At 36.3% G+C, this 18,458-nt stretch overlaps 1 protein-coding gene across 2 annotated transcripts in view; it reads left to right on the top strand.

Moving 5' to 3' along the window:
• KHDRBS2 (KH RNA binding domain containing, signal transduction associated 2) overlaps positions 1-18,458 on the top strand; it is a 324,652-nt gene that overhangs the window by 274,423 nt on the left and 31,771 nt on the right. For both annotated transcript variants that reach the window (XR_005256157.1, XM_038130241.1), the window contains exon 8: positions 12,584-12,642. Coding sequence is in view for 1 of the 2 variants with exons in the window: in XM_038130241.1 (XP_037986169.1) it covers positions 12,584-12,642 (59 nt within the window). In the remaining variant the exon portion in view is untranslated. The remainder of the gene's footprint in view (positions 1-12,583; positions 12,643-18,458) is intronic.

Here is an 18,458-nt window from a genome sequence, read left to right as displayed (position 1 = left end):
ATACATGCATCTTACACACTCATCCATTAATTGGACAGTCAGTACACATTTATTAAATGCGGAATGGCATCTTTTTTTACATTTAAGCTAAAGGATAACAGGATCTTTCAACCAGTTATTCAGAAAGTGGTCTTATGCACTGCTGAAAGTACTTGTAAGGTTATGGAAAGGCAAATGAAATTTTAGCAAGAAAAGTCACAGATTTTAACTAAGTTAGTGTGTTTCTCACTGAGCAAGAAAGTTATGTGTACATACAGAGGTCTACACTCCCAAGGCCAGAGGACCTTAAACTTGCTTTTTTGTTTAGCCATCTTTTTCACTGAATGCTTTGCTGATGTAAATGCCTGTCAGAATTATGTTCAGCTTCAGAACTGCTGTAGTGAGTGGTACTTCAGTGGATAAAAAATACTTTATAAGTATTTTTATGTCCAGTGAAGTATATTTAAAAGGATTTGTCACACCTAAATGTGAACCCCATCAAGTATACTTTAACACTTTCAAGTAATTATACTTTACTAGCTGCACCTGTCATGTCATTGTGTAGGTAGGTATTCTTGTTGTCAAATGTACTTCAACTTTTTTTAAAACAATTCAGTTCCTTTTTTGCTACAAGAGCGAATTGTCACAGGAGATATTGCTTCTGATGTAAAAACAATAATTAGTTGGAAATATCTTGATATGACATTGCTTTATAACATCTGAATTAACCTGTAATTTCTTTGCAAGTTGATGTCCCAGGCAACTAAATGACAAATATATCAACTTTATGAGGAGTGTATTATAATGCAGCTAGTAGTGATAATTTGGTACAAGAGAGGAAATTTATAGTCACATAATTTAGTCAAATAAGCAGCTATTCGGTTTAGTCATCAGATACATTTTCTATTAATTGGAGCTACCTCCAGGATACCTAATCTGTTTAAAATCTGCAACTAAAATATTTCCTTTTGAAATATATGACAAGACATGTGGTCATACTTACCCATGTTGAGTGGAACTGAATGCCTAAGTAGCCCATTGATTTCAAAGAGAGCACTTTCAGAGCTCCATGCTTCTTGTTTCAAAGATTTAAAGAACAAATGGACCATTAAATGCACAATTTGTGTATACACAATTTCTGCCCCTTATTGGCCATTTAGCTTCATAGAAATGCCTGCTTACTGAGCAAAAAATAAAAATACAATACAATGAAATAGTGTACACAAAATATTTGGTTAGATGAGTATTTCAAAATGTTTTCTCCAAGTCTCAGATCTTGCTAATTAGTATAGCCCAGTCATATGAGTCATACCATGTGCATACCTAACAAAGAAGATAAGTAGTACTGCTCCAAAGTACTTACTCATCTCATCCAATGTGTCATTTAAGGGAAAAAAATTAACAAAAACTTGCCAACAATGTCTGTGCTCAGCCAGGAAATTATCATTGCTTCCCTCTGCAGGGAATGACTGAAATTCTAAAGCATGAGATGAGAAACAATTGTAGTTAGTGGCTTAATGCAGAGTACCAAGATTTCTGTTCATGTTAAGGGCAGAGTTTCCCATTGCTTTTTATGGCTTATTAGGGACTAAGTGTGGAAATTCTTAGGGTGGTACATACATTTATCTGACTGTCTGTTTGCTGTGCATGTTGGCCAAGCCTTATTCTCTTCATTGCTTCAAAAAGAACGATTTGGGGTGGAGGGTCATGAACAGACAGGGTGGATGGTCTGAGCTCAGGCTGACTTTGGTGTGCTTTAGAGCAGAGCTCATAGTAAATTCCCCTTGTTCTCCTGGTCACCCCATGCATGGAGTGAAGATAGAGTTTGGGCAGCTTGCCACTACCACCCCTGTTACCACTACCTTTGTCTTCCCTACCTTGTATCTGCTTCCCATTTGCCAGAGTCTTTCTGCCCATATATACTTTGTTTAGGGAGCCTTAGTCCTTTGTTGTCCAAGAGGTCTGATTTAGAATTTTGCAAACTAAGCTCTGCCAACAGCAGAGAAAACAGGCACAGTATCCACATGCACAGGGCTGCAACATAGGATTATGGTTTAGTAGAAGGAGCACCATAATTACCAATCTCCAAGACCATTCAGATTTTGTACTTCAGTGCACAATTATCAAAAAATTTGTTCTAAAAGTCAGGGATGGTGTTGTAGGTCCAACAATACACTTGGTATAAGTCCATCTCTAATGGACTTTTCTAATGAACTTCTCCAGACAGAAAGCTCTGTCTGTCCTTCATGACAGCAGTCTGATTTTTAGGCTGAAACTAGGGGGATGGGGTCACCTATGGAAGAGGTCATGACAGAGTCTCAGAATCAGGCTGGAATGAAACTCACAGTAAGTCTGCGTGTCTGAACAAGCTAAGAGACGTCTCAAGCACACTTTGAAATGGAGCAAAGAAGCAACTTGAAGAGAGAGAAGAGCAGGACTCTTGCTATGGTAAGTGCCACCTGTACCTTATTAAGATGTGGAGGCTTATTTTAGAAATAAGAGAACTATGAGTTATGACAGTCTATATTGCATGCAGGTATGTCTTGCTTTAAATAGCAGAAGATGTATTTCTAAAGCCACTTTTTCCCTCCTTATGTTCCTGTCCCATAATGACAACCCAGAACACAAGAAGGAACCTCAGGACAGATTTAAATGAACTGTCTGTCCTTCCCAGCTGAGTCTGCAAGCATTATTTGCAGGATTCTGTGAAAGACTACACATTTTCTGAGGACATTTAGAAACCCTACTCATTTTAGAAATTTTTTCATACTGATGTCAGAATACAGTTTTTAAGGTAATTACAATGGATGCTTTGTCAAATACCAAAAAGAATAAGGAAACAACCATATCAGTGGGCAGGAGAAGACACCATATCTGACATACTTCCCATGGGCAATAATACACTGTAATTTGAGTTTCTCAAAGACCTTGTTTTCCTCTCTCTTCCCCTTCCTTCCACATAATGTGAAGATGGCTCTCATTGATAATAATATCTGACTGTCCAGACACACCAAGAGATATTCAGTAGTTGTTAAGTTCATACACTATTCTCTGTGTACTTGAAAGTAAGGCAGAGGACACTCAAAACCTTTCTGCCAGATAGATGTACCTCCCATACCTCTAGTCTGGCAACTTTATTTAAAAAAATATAGACACAATATACAAAATGGTAGAAGTGTTAATTTCCAACTCAGCTGTAACACAGAAAATGTAGGAGAATCCTATTAGCTTTCAAAATGTAATACACTTTTTTATTTTTCTACCAGGAACTTTTAAGTCTGTTCATCTATCACCACTGCCCAGGATTCATGGGCTGAGATCACTAGATCACCAGAAGAAAAGGATGCTAAGTTTTATGAGGAGATGTAGAAGATCAGCCTCTTTGGTTACTCATAGGTTGTTGGAGATCAGACTGTCCCATGTGCAAAGTGTGGCCAGACTTCGCAGCCAAGACCAACAGAATAATTTTGTGAAAATGGATCATTTGCTGATGAATCGTGGTGGCCAACAGAGCCATCTTCAGCTCTGCTACCACATCTGCAGTCATCTCCATTGGCTATTGTGTCTCTGTCAGCACCAACAGTTTCATTTCTAAGGTACCATGTCTCACAGACAAAAGAGATACCAAGGAAAGCTGGGACTGACTGTCCAGTCATGGGATGAACTGGGAAGGGTATATTTGCTTTAATTCACTTGTGCCCAACTTATCCAGCCATACGTATTGTAAACAGTGGTGTCTAACAGGGAGGAGCAAAGGAAGCCAAGGATTTTCTGATGAAGCTTAAAATTTGAGTCTGATATTATTTCCCTGTTCCACAGTGCCTGGCATGAGCAGTCATCCATCGATCCATTCAGGTTTTTGTGAACAGATAGATGGTATATTGGCAGTGGCTTTCAGGTCTGGTTGCCTGGCTTTTTATTCTGCCTTTTTTCTGTATGGCTTTTGTTAAAAACATAGTTCAGCAGCTATATGAGTTGCCGGTGTGTGCTGTCTAAAGAAAGAAGGGCTGATGACTCCCACCTTAGACTGTAAATAGACTTGTAAATATCAGGAAACCCATAACTTACTGACAAGGAGAATAAATAATTCAGCGATAAAAGACAGATGAAAATAGTGCACAGCGTTGCTGTTACAGATTCCATCCCACAGCAGTACAGGCCTTGTGATGGCATGTTGTCATCCTTGCTGTGACTGCAAGATGACATAGGTAAAAACCATTTCTCATGCCTGTCTGCACCCAGCCTCACTAATAATAATAACAGTAACCCAGTTTTAGGACCTTGAAGCAATTCTTGGCAAAATATTTACTGTTAATCTTAGAAATAAGTTATGTAATTCTTTAGGCAGCAGTCCTCTGGGCAGACATTTCGTGCTGGTATGCCAATCATTTTGGGCAAAGAACTTCCTTTTGGTCAGTCAAACTCATACTCCAAACACATCCTGCATGAGCTGAGGAAATAAGCAAACTTCTGTTTCTGATTGGAATTGCGTATTATAGGCGATGTCATCTCCAAATTTCCCCTCTAAGATGTTAATGTTAGTACAGAATCTAAGCTTTAACATGAAGAAAAATGGCACTAATATATCTGGAATAAATTCTAAGTAGTTCTTGTAAGATTTGAAGACTGACAAACATTGTGTTAAATAATTGCTAAAATGGAATTGTCTTAGAGGACTGAAGAAGAAAAAATGGTGCAGAGTAACCCTTTGAAGTAACAGAGAAATTCAAGTTGACTGATACCTTCCACCACATGGAATTGTGTTTAATTCAAAAGGTACAATAATACCTAAAGCTGCACTGTTATATGCAAAGTCCAGTTGTGCATCTGTTTCTCAATACTAGGAACAGAAGTAAAAGGACAAAATTTCTCTCTGTGTCCACTATGCTGCTATGGAAAATAGATACTATGACCATATCAGTGTTTTATTCCAGTAACTATCTGTTTGTAGCAACACCTATCCATTCAGCCTCTAATAGGTGCTACAGCATTCTAATCACTCATACCCAAAGAAAACTTCCAGAGCATATTCAGCCACTGAAGTTGAATATATGAGAAGTTATTGACTTTGAAAAGAAACTGTTTTCCCTGGTTATTGTTTCTCTTGCAAAGCTCATGTTATCTACTGTAAAGCTTGTGTATATAGCTTTTTTTTTCTGCAGTGTGGGCTGCTAGTAGAGGAGCTTTACAAATCACTTACTTATTTCTGATCTGATATGCAGGAGTACAGCATGGACCACAGTTCTGTCCGTGTCACTTATGTGGCTTACAATACAATCACATCAGTGCACAGCCATGCTGCAAAATGACTTAGGAAGAGTATTTTATCCAGTTGTATCTGAAAGAATTATTTGCATCAGCAGGATATATTTACCTCAGCTCCAGTTTATCCGGGTTATCCTTGCTTGACCTCCAGATATTAAGGTACTGTATGTACATCTGTTTCCAAAGATGAGTTTCTCAAAGCAGGGGTGCAAGTAAAATAACAAACTAGTACACTTGTAAAGACAGCAGTATAAGGTTCAGCTGGGTGTACATGTTCCTTGGTGAACTCTATTCAGAAGTCCCACTGTTTTCAGCTACTTGCTTTGTGAAAAATTCTAGGCGATTAGTTGTAAACTATCCATAGTTAAATTAAAGAATTTTGTCCTTAGTTTAAAAGCAATAGTTGGACAAGACTGGGAATAATCATTAATTGAATTAGTAGATTGTCACACAGTTCAGTGTTTCAGTGCTATAAGCAGATGTTTGCACACTTCTGTCTCACTATTAAAATATTACTATCTAGTAAAATACATAGACACATAAATATAGTAGAGGCTGCAATAGGTAGAATAGTTACACTGATCCTGATTCTTCTCAAACTTCATTATTATTTTCTCTACTACTCGCTCTTTCACTTTTTAAGCACTGTGCATTGTATTTATATTTTGTCATATTTCATTTTGGCTATGTGCTTATATCCGCCTGTCCGTAAATAAAGATTCCCTTGTATTTTATTTCCAATCTGTTGAAATCAATCAAGGCAGGAAGCCTAGAATATGACATTTTATGAATCTTCACAGCAATCTACTTCTGGCATTCATCATCAAAAACTGTTTTCAAATGCCACTTCTCATTTATTTGATTTGATGAGCAAAGTTGAGTGAAATTTCACTACTCTGAACTAGAGAAAAGTTTTTCCTCTAAAACTGTCTAGGATTCCTAAAATGCTGCTGCATAATTCCCTTTGCAAATACTGTGTCTGCAGACATTTGGTATTATATGCTGAAATAGTTAGTCATAATTCTGTATCTATAGAAATGACAGTGGAATATAGAATAGATAAATAGAAACTGCCATGCAAAATTAAATAGCAGATTGGTTTGTATTTAATATTTTGCAAAAAGTTCAGAAACTGAAGTCATCTTGCAATTATGTTGGCTCTCCAAACCTATGCTTGTATAACTTTACTGCCTTCATTGTTTATAATAGTTTTAAATTCATATTTTCAGTAGCACAAAATCAAACATACAAAAATGCTGGAGACAGTTGAATGTAGTTTAACTTCAGGCATGTTGTAAGGTACTAAATAAATTCAGGAGTGTGGTAATGGAGATATTATCCTCTGTTAAAAATATCAGATACAATCAAAATTGAGCTTTCAGAAAAAGGGAGACTTTATCCACTAAAATGCTGACCCTATTATTCCATTAATTCTAAAGAAGTATTGAGTAAAGGACTATATTTGTGATTTAAGACTGAATCCTGTAAGTTCCTATATTCAAAAGATTTGTCATCTTCCCTATAGATACAATTCTCTATTAAGTAAAAATGTTCCAGTAAGTTTCAGATTCCTAAAAGGATTATTTCTTTATTCACACATTTCCACTATGAGATATTATTTTGTAAAAATTTCATGTATTTTAATTCACGTGAATGCAGATCTTGCTCACCTCTCTTCCAGACAGAAGCATACTGCTTTGTGTAAACAGCTTTTCTTTCACAGCCAACTGCGTGTTAAATCCTGCTGGCTCCCTCCCTTGTGTAGGAGGGAGAATCTTTACAAGCACAGTCTTACATAAAACAACTGCAGTAACATTAGACTGCATCCTGTTAGCACAAGAACTGAATATTTGATTGTACCACTTATTGATCTTGCAAGTTGGAAACGCCAAAGATTAGTGAACAGAAATTATATAGGGAAAGAAGGAGATAATTTTAGACCAAGAGTACACAGGATCCATTTGAGGATGTGAAAAAGAGACTTGTCTAAAATATTGAATCCCACCTCTGAAATAATAAACCCCACTTCTAGGGGTCCTTGTGAACTATCCTGGGCAGTAGCTTGACTCAAGAATCTTGTCTAAAGGTAACCCTGACTGGGATATATCTCTAAGGAGTGATAAAGGTTCATTTATCTGGACCCATGTATAGATGCTGATTGCAAACTGTCAAAGGCTGAGAATCCCTCCTCAGAGATTTCCAATCCCAAACCACAATATTGGTTCACTGTCACATTGTTGATCTCTACAACTCAAAGATGGAAGTATCTCAAATGATTTTTACTTCTTCAAAGGCTAGTGTACAAGTTTTTAGCCTATTTCATTATGAGTCTGAACCATGGAACTTCATCAACTGAATCTCTAGTTTGAATCAATTCATGTATTTCACAAAAGAAGCCTAATCATTATCTAATGGCAGTTATAGTTCCAGTGATTTATCAAAAGCCTCTAAATTGGCCAGCTTCTTCCCAAACATTTCCCAGTAAAGTACTCTTATAGTAACATATATTCTACCAGTTAAAAAGTACCATTAGGGAAGAAAAAAAATGTTTTTACCAGAAAATATTATCTGCTAAATCTAAATTAACTGGTCTTACTCAAAGACTTTCCATTTCTTAAGATCTTTTAGGATAGACTACAGAGCATGCATCTGCACAGATTCACTAATTAGTGATGTTTAAAGAAGATAAACTCTTTCTTGTACCTTTCTGCCTTGGCTTTAGAGAGCTCATTGTATGTCTGCAACCACATTTGAGAATAAAAGCTTAGATGCATCCTTCACAAAAAAAAAACCCTGAAGAACAAAAAGAGAGAAAGGAAGAACAAAACAAAAAAACCCACACACAACCAAAGAGCACAAGGGAACAAGAAGTACTTCTTCAGTTCTTGCAATGTTCTGCTGCCTTGTATTACTGCAGCTGTAAGAGCAGCCAGGGAGCCAGATGGTAATATTGATAACCCAGGGTCTCTTGCCAGCAGCTTCCTGCAGGTGCAGGAAGAGACTGATCAAAGGCTAATGCAATCTATTCATTAGTGTCATGTTTTCCTGTACCTAACCCCAGTGACCTCTGAGTGGTGAACATCACGCTCCCCTTGGGTAGCTTGTTGACCCAGGAGTCAGGCTTTTGTGGCTTCAATCTTACCACTTTTGTTTGTGGTTCTCAGCCTAAACCACTTTAAAGCACTCTTGTCTACAGGCTTTTGAGCAAGCTGTGTGGCTTCCCATGGATGTTGACACTGTCAAACTGGAATTCATTTTTTTGCACTAATACCAATTTGAAAAAGTCGCAGTTAATGAGAGGTTAAAAGTCTTTGTTGGCTTTAAAGGTTGCTGTTTAGATACAGTCTCTGTACTTGAGCCTTCATCATATCATAGGAGCCCTAGATAATACAGCTTGGAAGTCACTAAAGGACCCTTATCTCTAAAAAACAAGCATCTTGTGCTGGTTTGGGTTTGGGTTTTTTTTGGAAACTGATCCAGCTTTGTCAGCACGAAGAGAGAGAACAGGTCACTGTTCATGGAAACTTTGATTTCAAATCTTTAAAATGAACATGTTCAAAAATATTAACCAAAATGAAAAGTTAAAAACAATAATCATAAATAGGTAAAGATTATAAAGATTTCCAGGGTATGTAATCTCCTTGGCCACAGAATAGGAATTAGGATAGGGTCATATATGTGTGTTGTAAATATTTCTTACAGAGAAAAATAACATCAGAGTTTCTCATGTACAAACCAAATTAAAGTACTTCTAAGATACATACCCCTGTGTATATAAATTTTTCCATGAGTGCTACCTGTAGAAGGTTCGAGTGCTACCTGTAGAAGGTTCCTAAAAATACAAGTCATAGTACATCGAGACGTCTATGTTTAAGAAATATAGTGTTAAAGTATAGTGAATTAAAAGCTGAAAAGTTGGTAATGAGTTAATCCTATGTGCTTTACAAAATGCGTTGCATCCTGCTTTCAGGTGGGTGCATGTACTTTAAGTAAATTACACTTCATGTTGCTTGAAAGTAATGAATGCTAATGATAGATAATGGTGTTTTGTTTCTAATTAGCACTGCCAAGAGAATCAGTGGTTTCTAGAACTCATGATCACTATATTTTCCAGGAACAGTCTGAGAACTATAAAATTATATAAACAAGTATTATTTATGCTGAATGCATTTGCTGATTGCTTCTCAGTTGGCCATAATGCAAATGGCACTACCTCTCTCTGTAGTTCAATTGTTTAAAAAAAAAAATCATGTTTGTAAAGTCATAATCTATCACATGTATTTTATAAATATCGCCCATTGTTTACTTTGCTGTAAAACAGAGGAAAATGTCTACAACTAAAAGCATATAATAGATTATAGTGAATATTCAGAGAGGTTTAAAATAAAGCAGATGAATGGATAAGCAGTCTGGCCCACAAAATATGAGTTTAAGTCTGATATTTCATAGTAAGAAATAAGTTTTATTTACTTACATATTCTTCAAAACACTTTTCAATATGAGTTGGCAAGGAATTTGAAATGCCATTTTAGCTCAAATCTATGAAAAAGGTGTTATATTCAGGGAAATAAAGTCGGAGGACTAAGATGACAATCATGTATTGTGCTATGAATTACGTGTTTTCAAGAATGTGTTAAGTATTATGCTCACAGACATCAAATACACAGTGTGTAACAAATTACTTCCTTTTTGTAGGTGCAATACAGATTGTTTCTTATTTTATGATTGTTTGTGTATTAACTTATTATTCTGTTGATAGTATATTTCAGTTCAGAATGTTCACTGCAGGATTTTTATCTCACATCCTTATTATCTTTATGATTGTATGTTTCTTTCTCAAATAAAAATGTACAACACCAATAATGTAGCAATGAATCTTTTACTTGCTCTTGCAAGTCTTGTGTTCTGCTGGATGTTATGTTGATGGGTAATAGCTCAAGGCCCTCACCAGTGATCACTGAAAGCAGTATTGCTGTTGATAAGTTACTGGCCTTTGGATTGGCCTCCTTTTAAAGCTAACCTTTGGAGGTAGCTGCTTTTGTTTGCAAAAACCAATCAGGAAGAAGTATTAGTGTCTTATCTGCTGGCAGAAGATAGGCATTCTTGTATTTCTTTTCTTTTAGCACCACTCACTAGCCCAACACCCTCCTCTAGCCAGGAAAGCAGGCAATATGCCAAAATGCAGCTTCTAAAATTGGTTTTTCATATGGCTGTCTGCCAGAGCTGGGTGGTATGTCGTGTGTCTGTTCTGAACAGTGCAAGTCATTCCTTACATCTAAGCCATGAGCTTTGTAGCTATGACTGGATAAATTATTTAACCCTGATGGTGCAGTGTTTTACTTCACCTTACATAATCCTGTAATTTCATTTAATTGGCTACTAAAATAATTGCAAAACATTTCAGAATGACTATTGTGTTCTACAAATAAAAGATGTATTCTTCCTGTTTGTTTCTTGCACCATTTCAGTAGGAGAGTTTGTATATTTAAATAATTAATTTTCAAGCGACTGGATGGTTGGACTGGGAAGTCTTGACAGTGATCGTGTCCTATAGAGCTCGGTTGGCATTGGGAAAAGTCTTCATTGAAGCGTTAACTTAATTTCATTCATGTTATTCTTATGTCCATTTTCTGCAACTGCTTTAACAAATTAATTTCATTGCTCTGAGATACTGGTGTCATTGCAATTCACTCACATGAATGACTTCTGACTAAACTACTGAATTAATGCACACAATTATAGTTATATTTTCAGTTTAAAAAAAAAACCAAAAACAACAAACCAAAAACCAAAACAAATCAATGGATATTTGTAGCCAAAAGCTCTGAGAGCTATCCTGAGTCATTCAGGGAATGACATAACCCAAGTCAAAACAGCTTGACTATCAGTTGTCAGATACATGCAGTCAGTGTTCTCGAGTGAGATAGAGAACGTGAATCATTCTCAGAAATTATTCCAAGAATAGTTATGGATAGCTATTAAGTTCAAGAAATTTAAAATCTGCTTGCAGGCTATTTGTGAACAAAGTTAAAATTAGGTTAAGAAAATAATTGTTGTAGATTGCTTGTTTATCTCTATTGCACTTCTGAAATATTTCTACTTGTAATCCACTGTCAACTAAGCTTCTCTCTCAAGCGTAAACTAATATTTTTTAAACAATAATCCAATATGGAAAATGGCCTGAGCAATAATGTTATAAATATAGCAATATTGAGCTTCTTGCCTGCTTCCATTCATTTTTCAAGAGTCTATCTCACACAGTGTCCAGGGAAATAGAAGCAGAAGTAACAACAACTAAAAACTATCAAAAGAGAAAGTGTTACATTTTCTGTTTGGTTCACTGCAGATTGAAGAAATGCAATCTAGTGGAGTTCATGGAGTTTGCAGATTTTTTTCTGGGCAGAGACTGATTCTTGTATGCTTACATGTTACCTGAGAACAGAAGTTGCCTGATATTGAATTTGGTACCAGGTACCAAAAACAAAATGCAAACTATAAATAATAATAGCAGTGAAGCAAAAATATGAACAATTTCCTTTCCATTTAATTATGTCTTAGAGGCTGAATTTTTTGCTCACTCCTTGTAATAGCTGGGAATTGCTGATTGTCAAGTTATAACTATTATCTGAAATATTTTTATAACATGTTAATATGACCTAATTTTTTTAAACAGTGAAAAAGTGAGACTGAGATTGTTAAGTGTGATTTTGCACTCATAGACCCCTATTTATTTCAATTTGTGTTTCATTGATCACTGTATAAAACTTTCCATGGGTGTCCAATAACTACATAAGGAAATAGACTGTGGAGAATCAAATTTCTCTCTACTGACAGTGGGAACATGGTTCTTCTTCCGGATCAAAGCTGGAAACCTGTCAGTGTTTTTGATAAAGTTGTTTACAGGTTCCACACCATACAATACAGTCAGCTTTGTTGAAAACAAGCCACACTGAGTTTGGTAACACATAAATGTTTAGAATTACAGGTAAATGAGGATGACACCCCTTTTGTTGGTTTAACAACAGTGAATGATACAGTAGTCTTTTTTCAGACCTCATTTTTGCACATAGAATTTCTCTCAGTCTTTTTCATGTCTCCACGTTAGAATCAAATTTGGTTTTTTATGCTGAGTAGATAAGAAATGTTATGTACTGCACAATAGCTTTTATTGTCACTGATACATTTTCTTTCATAACTTTCAATATTTCCTATGCCTGAAACTAGCTGGACTATACTATCATGTCAAAGTGTTTAAATGGCTTTTACTTTGTGAGCTGTGTTTTTGTTTTGAGTTGGTTACCCATGATAATAGTGACATGGCTATCTGAATCTGTTACAGTGTGCCTGAATATTATGACTATGGTCATGGAACAAGTGAAGAGGCTTATGACAGCTACGGTAAGGCTTCTTCTATCTTCTGCAAATGTGTGAAATCAAAGGAAAATATCTGTCCCTGGCAATTCAGAAATTACTTCCACGCACTTTTCTTTATTTCTCTCATTTTACACAGACCAAACAAAATAGATTTGTGTAACTTTAGGGTGAGTTTTGATGTAGGACCAGAAAATTGGACTGATGAATTTCAATTAAAATTACAAAGTCTGTTACTCACAGTCACAGGTCAGTTTAACAGCAACACAAAAGTTTCTATTGGTATTTGAATATTTTCACAGTGTTAAATTTCAGTCTGCTTGATTTGCCAACAATACTATGCATCTACTGTGGTCATGTGCATCATTTCAACTAACAGGGTTTGTGAATTTTAGAAGTATAGACTTAATCAAAGTGGAAAGGAGAGGGTGCTGTATCACCATGGGAACCCCTCCTGCACCAAGATGAAGGAGCATCTCATGCCACACTAGGCAGTATGAGTAGAGGGAGTGCTGTAGCCTTTGCACTTCCCCACCGAGTCTGTGTCTGAGCTGGAACAGTTCCTCCTCATGGGTAGGGGGGCATGAAAGGAAAAGAAGTGAAAGGAAGAGAAGCTCCCATGAGTACAAATAATTTTCCAGATCTGTTGTTTGCTATTAGTGATATATTTCAATAACTGGAGTCTAGACCATGTTTTCCTGATAATAATTATCAGTACATTGTATCAGATGGCACAGTGAATCTCACTCAGAGATTTTCACTGAAATAACAAGTCAGCTTAAAGAGTAACCCTAATATTCAGCAGAGCTTTCATGCCTGATTTACTGCTTCTTAAGTATCCTAAGTCTACATAGTGACTTCCATAGCATTGTGAAAATGAGAGCCGATGGAAATGATGCATGAAGCAAATGAAAGTTACACTAAGGGGTTATATAAGGGTTGCTGCTTGAAATAAATAATTTTATTCATGCAGCTGTGAAGCAAATGTCACTAATGCTAACTTGCAGTTTCCTTTGTATTAGTACAGAAATAGACATTAGTGAGATGTTGTCAAAATGATTGCATTGCATAATCAGAAATAACTTATTTTTTCGTACAATCAGTTCTCACAATATATTTGCATGAGACAGTGTGCAGTCAAGCACATTTTCAATGCTAGGCAAGTAATAATAATAGCCTATCCATATTAGTGTGAGTGGTTCAGTTACCCTTTGTTTTGCTTCCTTTTTGCACATACATTTTTAATAGCTGTAGTGGAAGATCCGTCCTCCCATCTACAGATGCCCTCTCCACTGCTGTCCTGAATGCACTGCTAAGCTTTTAGGCAATGCAGAAAAGAATAGTATGAGCTCAGCAGTAAGAATTACTCACTGTTTAACTTTTAATTACACTCCACCATGCTGAATCTCCGTGTGTTTGGGCAAGACATTTAAAGTAGTGTCACTTTCCTTCCAATCCCTCATTTGCAAAACTAGAAGAATATTACTTGTTTTCCCAGTAGGGATTTTGAATGGATTAATTAGCTAAGGCTTACAAAGTGTTCACAGAGTGGCATCATGGCTAACTTTATTCTCTGCATGAAGCTCCTTTTTTTTGTTTTCCATTCAGCAGCTGAAACAAACCCAATATGCCTGAGTTTCCTTTGCTAGACTTAAAATACATGGCTCATAACTGTGGACTTGCTTTGATTTTTGCTTGAACTATTTTCTGAGTTGGTGTTTGCATACAAAGATCTCTGTGCTATCAAATACCTGGAATAAACTTAAAGTTGAATAATATTTCAAATTGCAATTTTGCTACTTCCTGATAGCCGATACATTTATATATAACTGTTTATGTTACTCTTGGTTCACTTGCTTTAGGAGATTAGTAAATTTGCCAATTTCATGCCCTGGAAATATGTGCAGGAACTTCTGTCATTCCCAAGTCACCACTATTTACCTGAAGAGGTAATCTGAATACACAGAACTATAGAGCTATGGAATTTATACTTAACTTCCTCAGTTTCTGAGTTCTTGCTGCATACACTGATGTTCTGTCTGTATCTGATCTATCACCCCTTCTCATCCTCACCTAACTTTACCTTAATTCTCTGTTTCCAGTTCTCTATTTTTTCAGGATGTTTTGTAATTCATTGTGAGTCTCCTGAATCCATCCCACTGTATTAAATCAGCTACCCCTTCATTTTTCACCATCCTGCAGAAATGAAGTTTTTCTCACTTGAATTCAATTTCACACCTTGTTTTGCCTTCCATAACAAGGCTATATTCCTCCTTTACAATTCTTTCTGGCACACCTCTGTAATTCAAAATTCTCCCAAACTCTGAATGAGACCACAGACAAATGGTACATGAATAAAGACTTGTTGTCAACTCCTAGGTGTTTTGTGCACCAGCTTATCTTTTCTCCCTTATTCTTTCTAATAACAATGTCTGAATTATCAGAAATTTACTAGCTTGGCTTTTTTTTATTTTCTTCCATGCATCCTCTTGCTTCCAACTTACCTTTAGGGAGGACAGTTTTCAATCCTGAGAAGGTTTTCTTTCATTTTTCATTAAGTAGATTCAATGAAATAATAATGCTACTTCATACTTACAATCTTTTTAAAGTATAAAATAGAGTTCTCTGTAGCTTCTTAAGTATAGAGCACAATAGTACTCCTAAATGAGCTGCCTGCTATGACTTTCCTTGCTATCTGTACTCCTGAAAAGTAGCAGATGGTTTACATCTCATGGGTTCTTCTCTGCTTCTTTTAAAAGAACTTGTGGAGAATTCTGATTGGGGAAACTGTTTCCTCAGAAGATCATAAGATTGTGTATTTATGGATTTTTCACAGTGTGGTTCCAAAAATTAGAGGGGTGTTTCAGAGCAGAGCCCACCTGAGCACCATTTAATTCCCAGGAAGTTCACATCTCTGATTAGATGGAAGTACTAACCAAGGAGGAATCTAAGTCACTTGTCAAGCTGGGCAAGATGGATTCCTAAAAGTATTCACTTCACTGCAGTAAAATCCGTAACTTAACTGCCTTAACTCCTTGCTCAGTTTCTTTTGCGAAGGTTCGTAAGAATTCCATCACCTCCAAATCCAGCCAAGGCATCTCCGAACACAATAGGAAGATCAGGGACGTATGTAAAATCACACTGCTTTCCATGACTAAGGGATGTTCCATGAATGAAAATTTGCAGTACAGAACCCCCTCATGAAGTTAGACACTTAAGCTGTGTTGTGATTTGACATGCTTGTCACCCAGTCTCTCAGAAGGATCAAAGTAGAGACACTTCAAAGCATTCCCTGCAGCAGTCTCTGAGCACATGGAAATACAGTACTCAGGAATTGTGAGATTCCTACAAATTTTTTATAAGATCAGAATTATGCAGCTACTGCTAGAGAATTTTGAGGATCACTGTTCCAGGCTGAGGAACATAAATTTGGGACATAGGCCTGAAAATCTTGGGAATGTAGCCCTTATAGGCTTCTTCATGTGGAGTTGTAAAGAAATATTTTAAGAAGACAGTTTAAAAATAAAAGATCAGTCATTTAAAGTACTGTACAATATTTCAAAACTGTAAAACAGACTCACCTCTAATCACCCTCAACAAACATTTATGATACTTCTGTCACTGAAGGTTTTGATACCTGCAAATAAGTCTAAACTAAGGTAACAGTGTCATGTTAACTTGATGCTTATGTTTTAAAGGAGAAGGCATGAAATTGGATTAATTTATGAACAGAAGGTTTATATTCTTTGCTGTCATCATACATTAATAATTTTGTGGTTTCCCTTCTGGCACTGTTGTCATCTGAAGAGATATCTAGTGAAAACATGAATTTAATTATTTGTCTTACAAATCGATTAGGATAAAATGTACATCTAAAGTTTGGTAACTAAGAATCTTTCCTGCCCATATGTAATGTCATGCCCAGCTCCAAAAAGCATCTTCCCTGGAAAGGACCACTGTAAATAAAAAGCCCTTTGTTATCAATTCATGTTCTCATTTCTTTCTCCTTTTCCCTGTTTTTTGTTTTTTAGAGGAAGCAACATTCTTGATTCAAGTGCTGTGTTGTATTAGGCCACATTAGAGAGATAACAGAGTATATGACTTGCAGACAAGGCAGAACCAAGAAGCTGTATTCATTACATATGACCTGCTTCACTGTTTTTTCATCTGAATCCTGTTTTGCCCTTGTACTGATCAGAGCATTCCAAACTTTATCAGCGGCTCTTTCTGTCTTAGCTCTCCCAAAGGCTGGAGACTCCAGCGGTGAGCTCTGCCAGTTGCTGCTGCAGAAGGTTCAAGAGGCTTTGCCCCTGCTTCCAAAGGGAGGCTGCCACAGTAGCGAGAGCATGCCTCAGATGCCACAGTTCACAGCCTGGTGCATATCCTGCCTTGTGTATTACCTGAAAATTATGGCCATTATGTTTTTATGTCAGGTCATGAATTGCAGTATCTGGAACACCAGTACACTCAGACTTCTTGTGCTACTACTGAAAAAGCACAACCCCTAGACAGAGAGTGAAAGGATAGGCTGAAATCTATAACCTCCTAAACCACCACAATTAAATTAGGATAACACCATCTGCCAAAGGCCTTAGGCAAGAGTTAGAAGGTTTAATCTGCAGCTTGCCACCTACACAAAGAGGGAAGACATAAATGAACTCCAGTCACATTACTACTGCTTTTCAGGAGAAGCTTGCAAGGCTTTTACTGGGCGTTCTGCCATTGCATTAAGGAGGCATTATTTAAATATTTTTTGTCTTCACCAAAAATTTTCAGCTGTTTAGATTGTCTTAAATGACCTTTTTTTGGATGCATATTTTACTCCAGTTTAGCATTAGGTACTTGTAAAGAATTGGGTACTTGGTTTTAGCATAATTCAATTTTTAATTAAAATTGGAGAGTATAACTGTTTGGTGTAATTCCTTTTAATGTAAGACATCATTTAAGTTGTAAAATGCTGTCACAATGATTTAACTATTTCACAAATAATTCCCTGCCAATCGCTCCATATAAGAGCTTTGTAATTGTTATAACAATTAGTTTACTGAGTAATCTTCTACAGGGTGGCACTTCACAAATTCTTTATAGACCTTTATATCTAACAACTAAAAATGTACAGCAGTATTCCACTAGTCTTTTATTACATTGTTTATTTTTTCATTCTATGTTCGTCCTAAAAAGTGTTTCATCTAGTAAATTAAGTTTTTCTACAGTAACAATAATAGTTTCTGCTGAACAAGTAAAAGTGTATCATGATGAAATTAGTGGAGGAAAGCATGTATGGAGGGTTCAAACCTCTAGAATTCTGATAAAGAACTTGATGGAAGAGATGTTACCTTAGGGGACATGAATTCTCATACTTCATTAAAAGGCATAAATATGCTCATGTCTTGGAGAAACTCAAGGAACTGCTACCCTTATGTGAAATAAACCCACCATGGCAAAGTAAAATGAAGCTGTGTTACAATGTATTAAGAGAAAATACTTGCGAATTTTGAAAAAGCACTTCATACAAATTGCTCTACGGATGGAGATATGAGGGGTTTTTTTCAACTGTTGAATCCAAGGTCCTTCCTCATTTTTAATAACTTTGGCATTGTAGATCATTGTTCCTAATGTTCATTAAGCTCAGCATGCTAAAGATTTCTTGCCCTATTTTTTTCTAGCATAGTCTCATTGAAATATTCAAATGTAAGAAACCAAGTGTCAAATAATTCATAGTGACTGATTTGCAAATGTAAGAGACGTAGGTCTGATTCTCATCATTACAGTGTTTGACCTTACATGGCTTGTGATTACAAACAATGTCTTCACCAACACTAGTTAACAAAGTCTTAGTAATG

This window comes from Motacilla alba, chromosome 3 (assembly GCF_015832195.1).
Source record: "Motacilla alba alba isolate MOTALB_02 chromosome 3, Motacilla_alba_V1.0_pri, whole genome shotgun sequence".
Lineage (NCBI taxonomy): Eukaryota > Metazoa > Chordata > Aves > Passeriformes > Motacillidae > Motacilla > Motacilla alba.
Note: the sequence above shows the minus strand (reverse complement) of the source record. Positions and strands in the feature narration are given on the sequence as shown.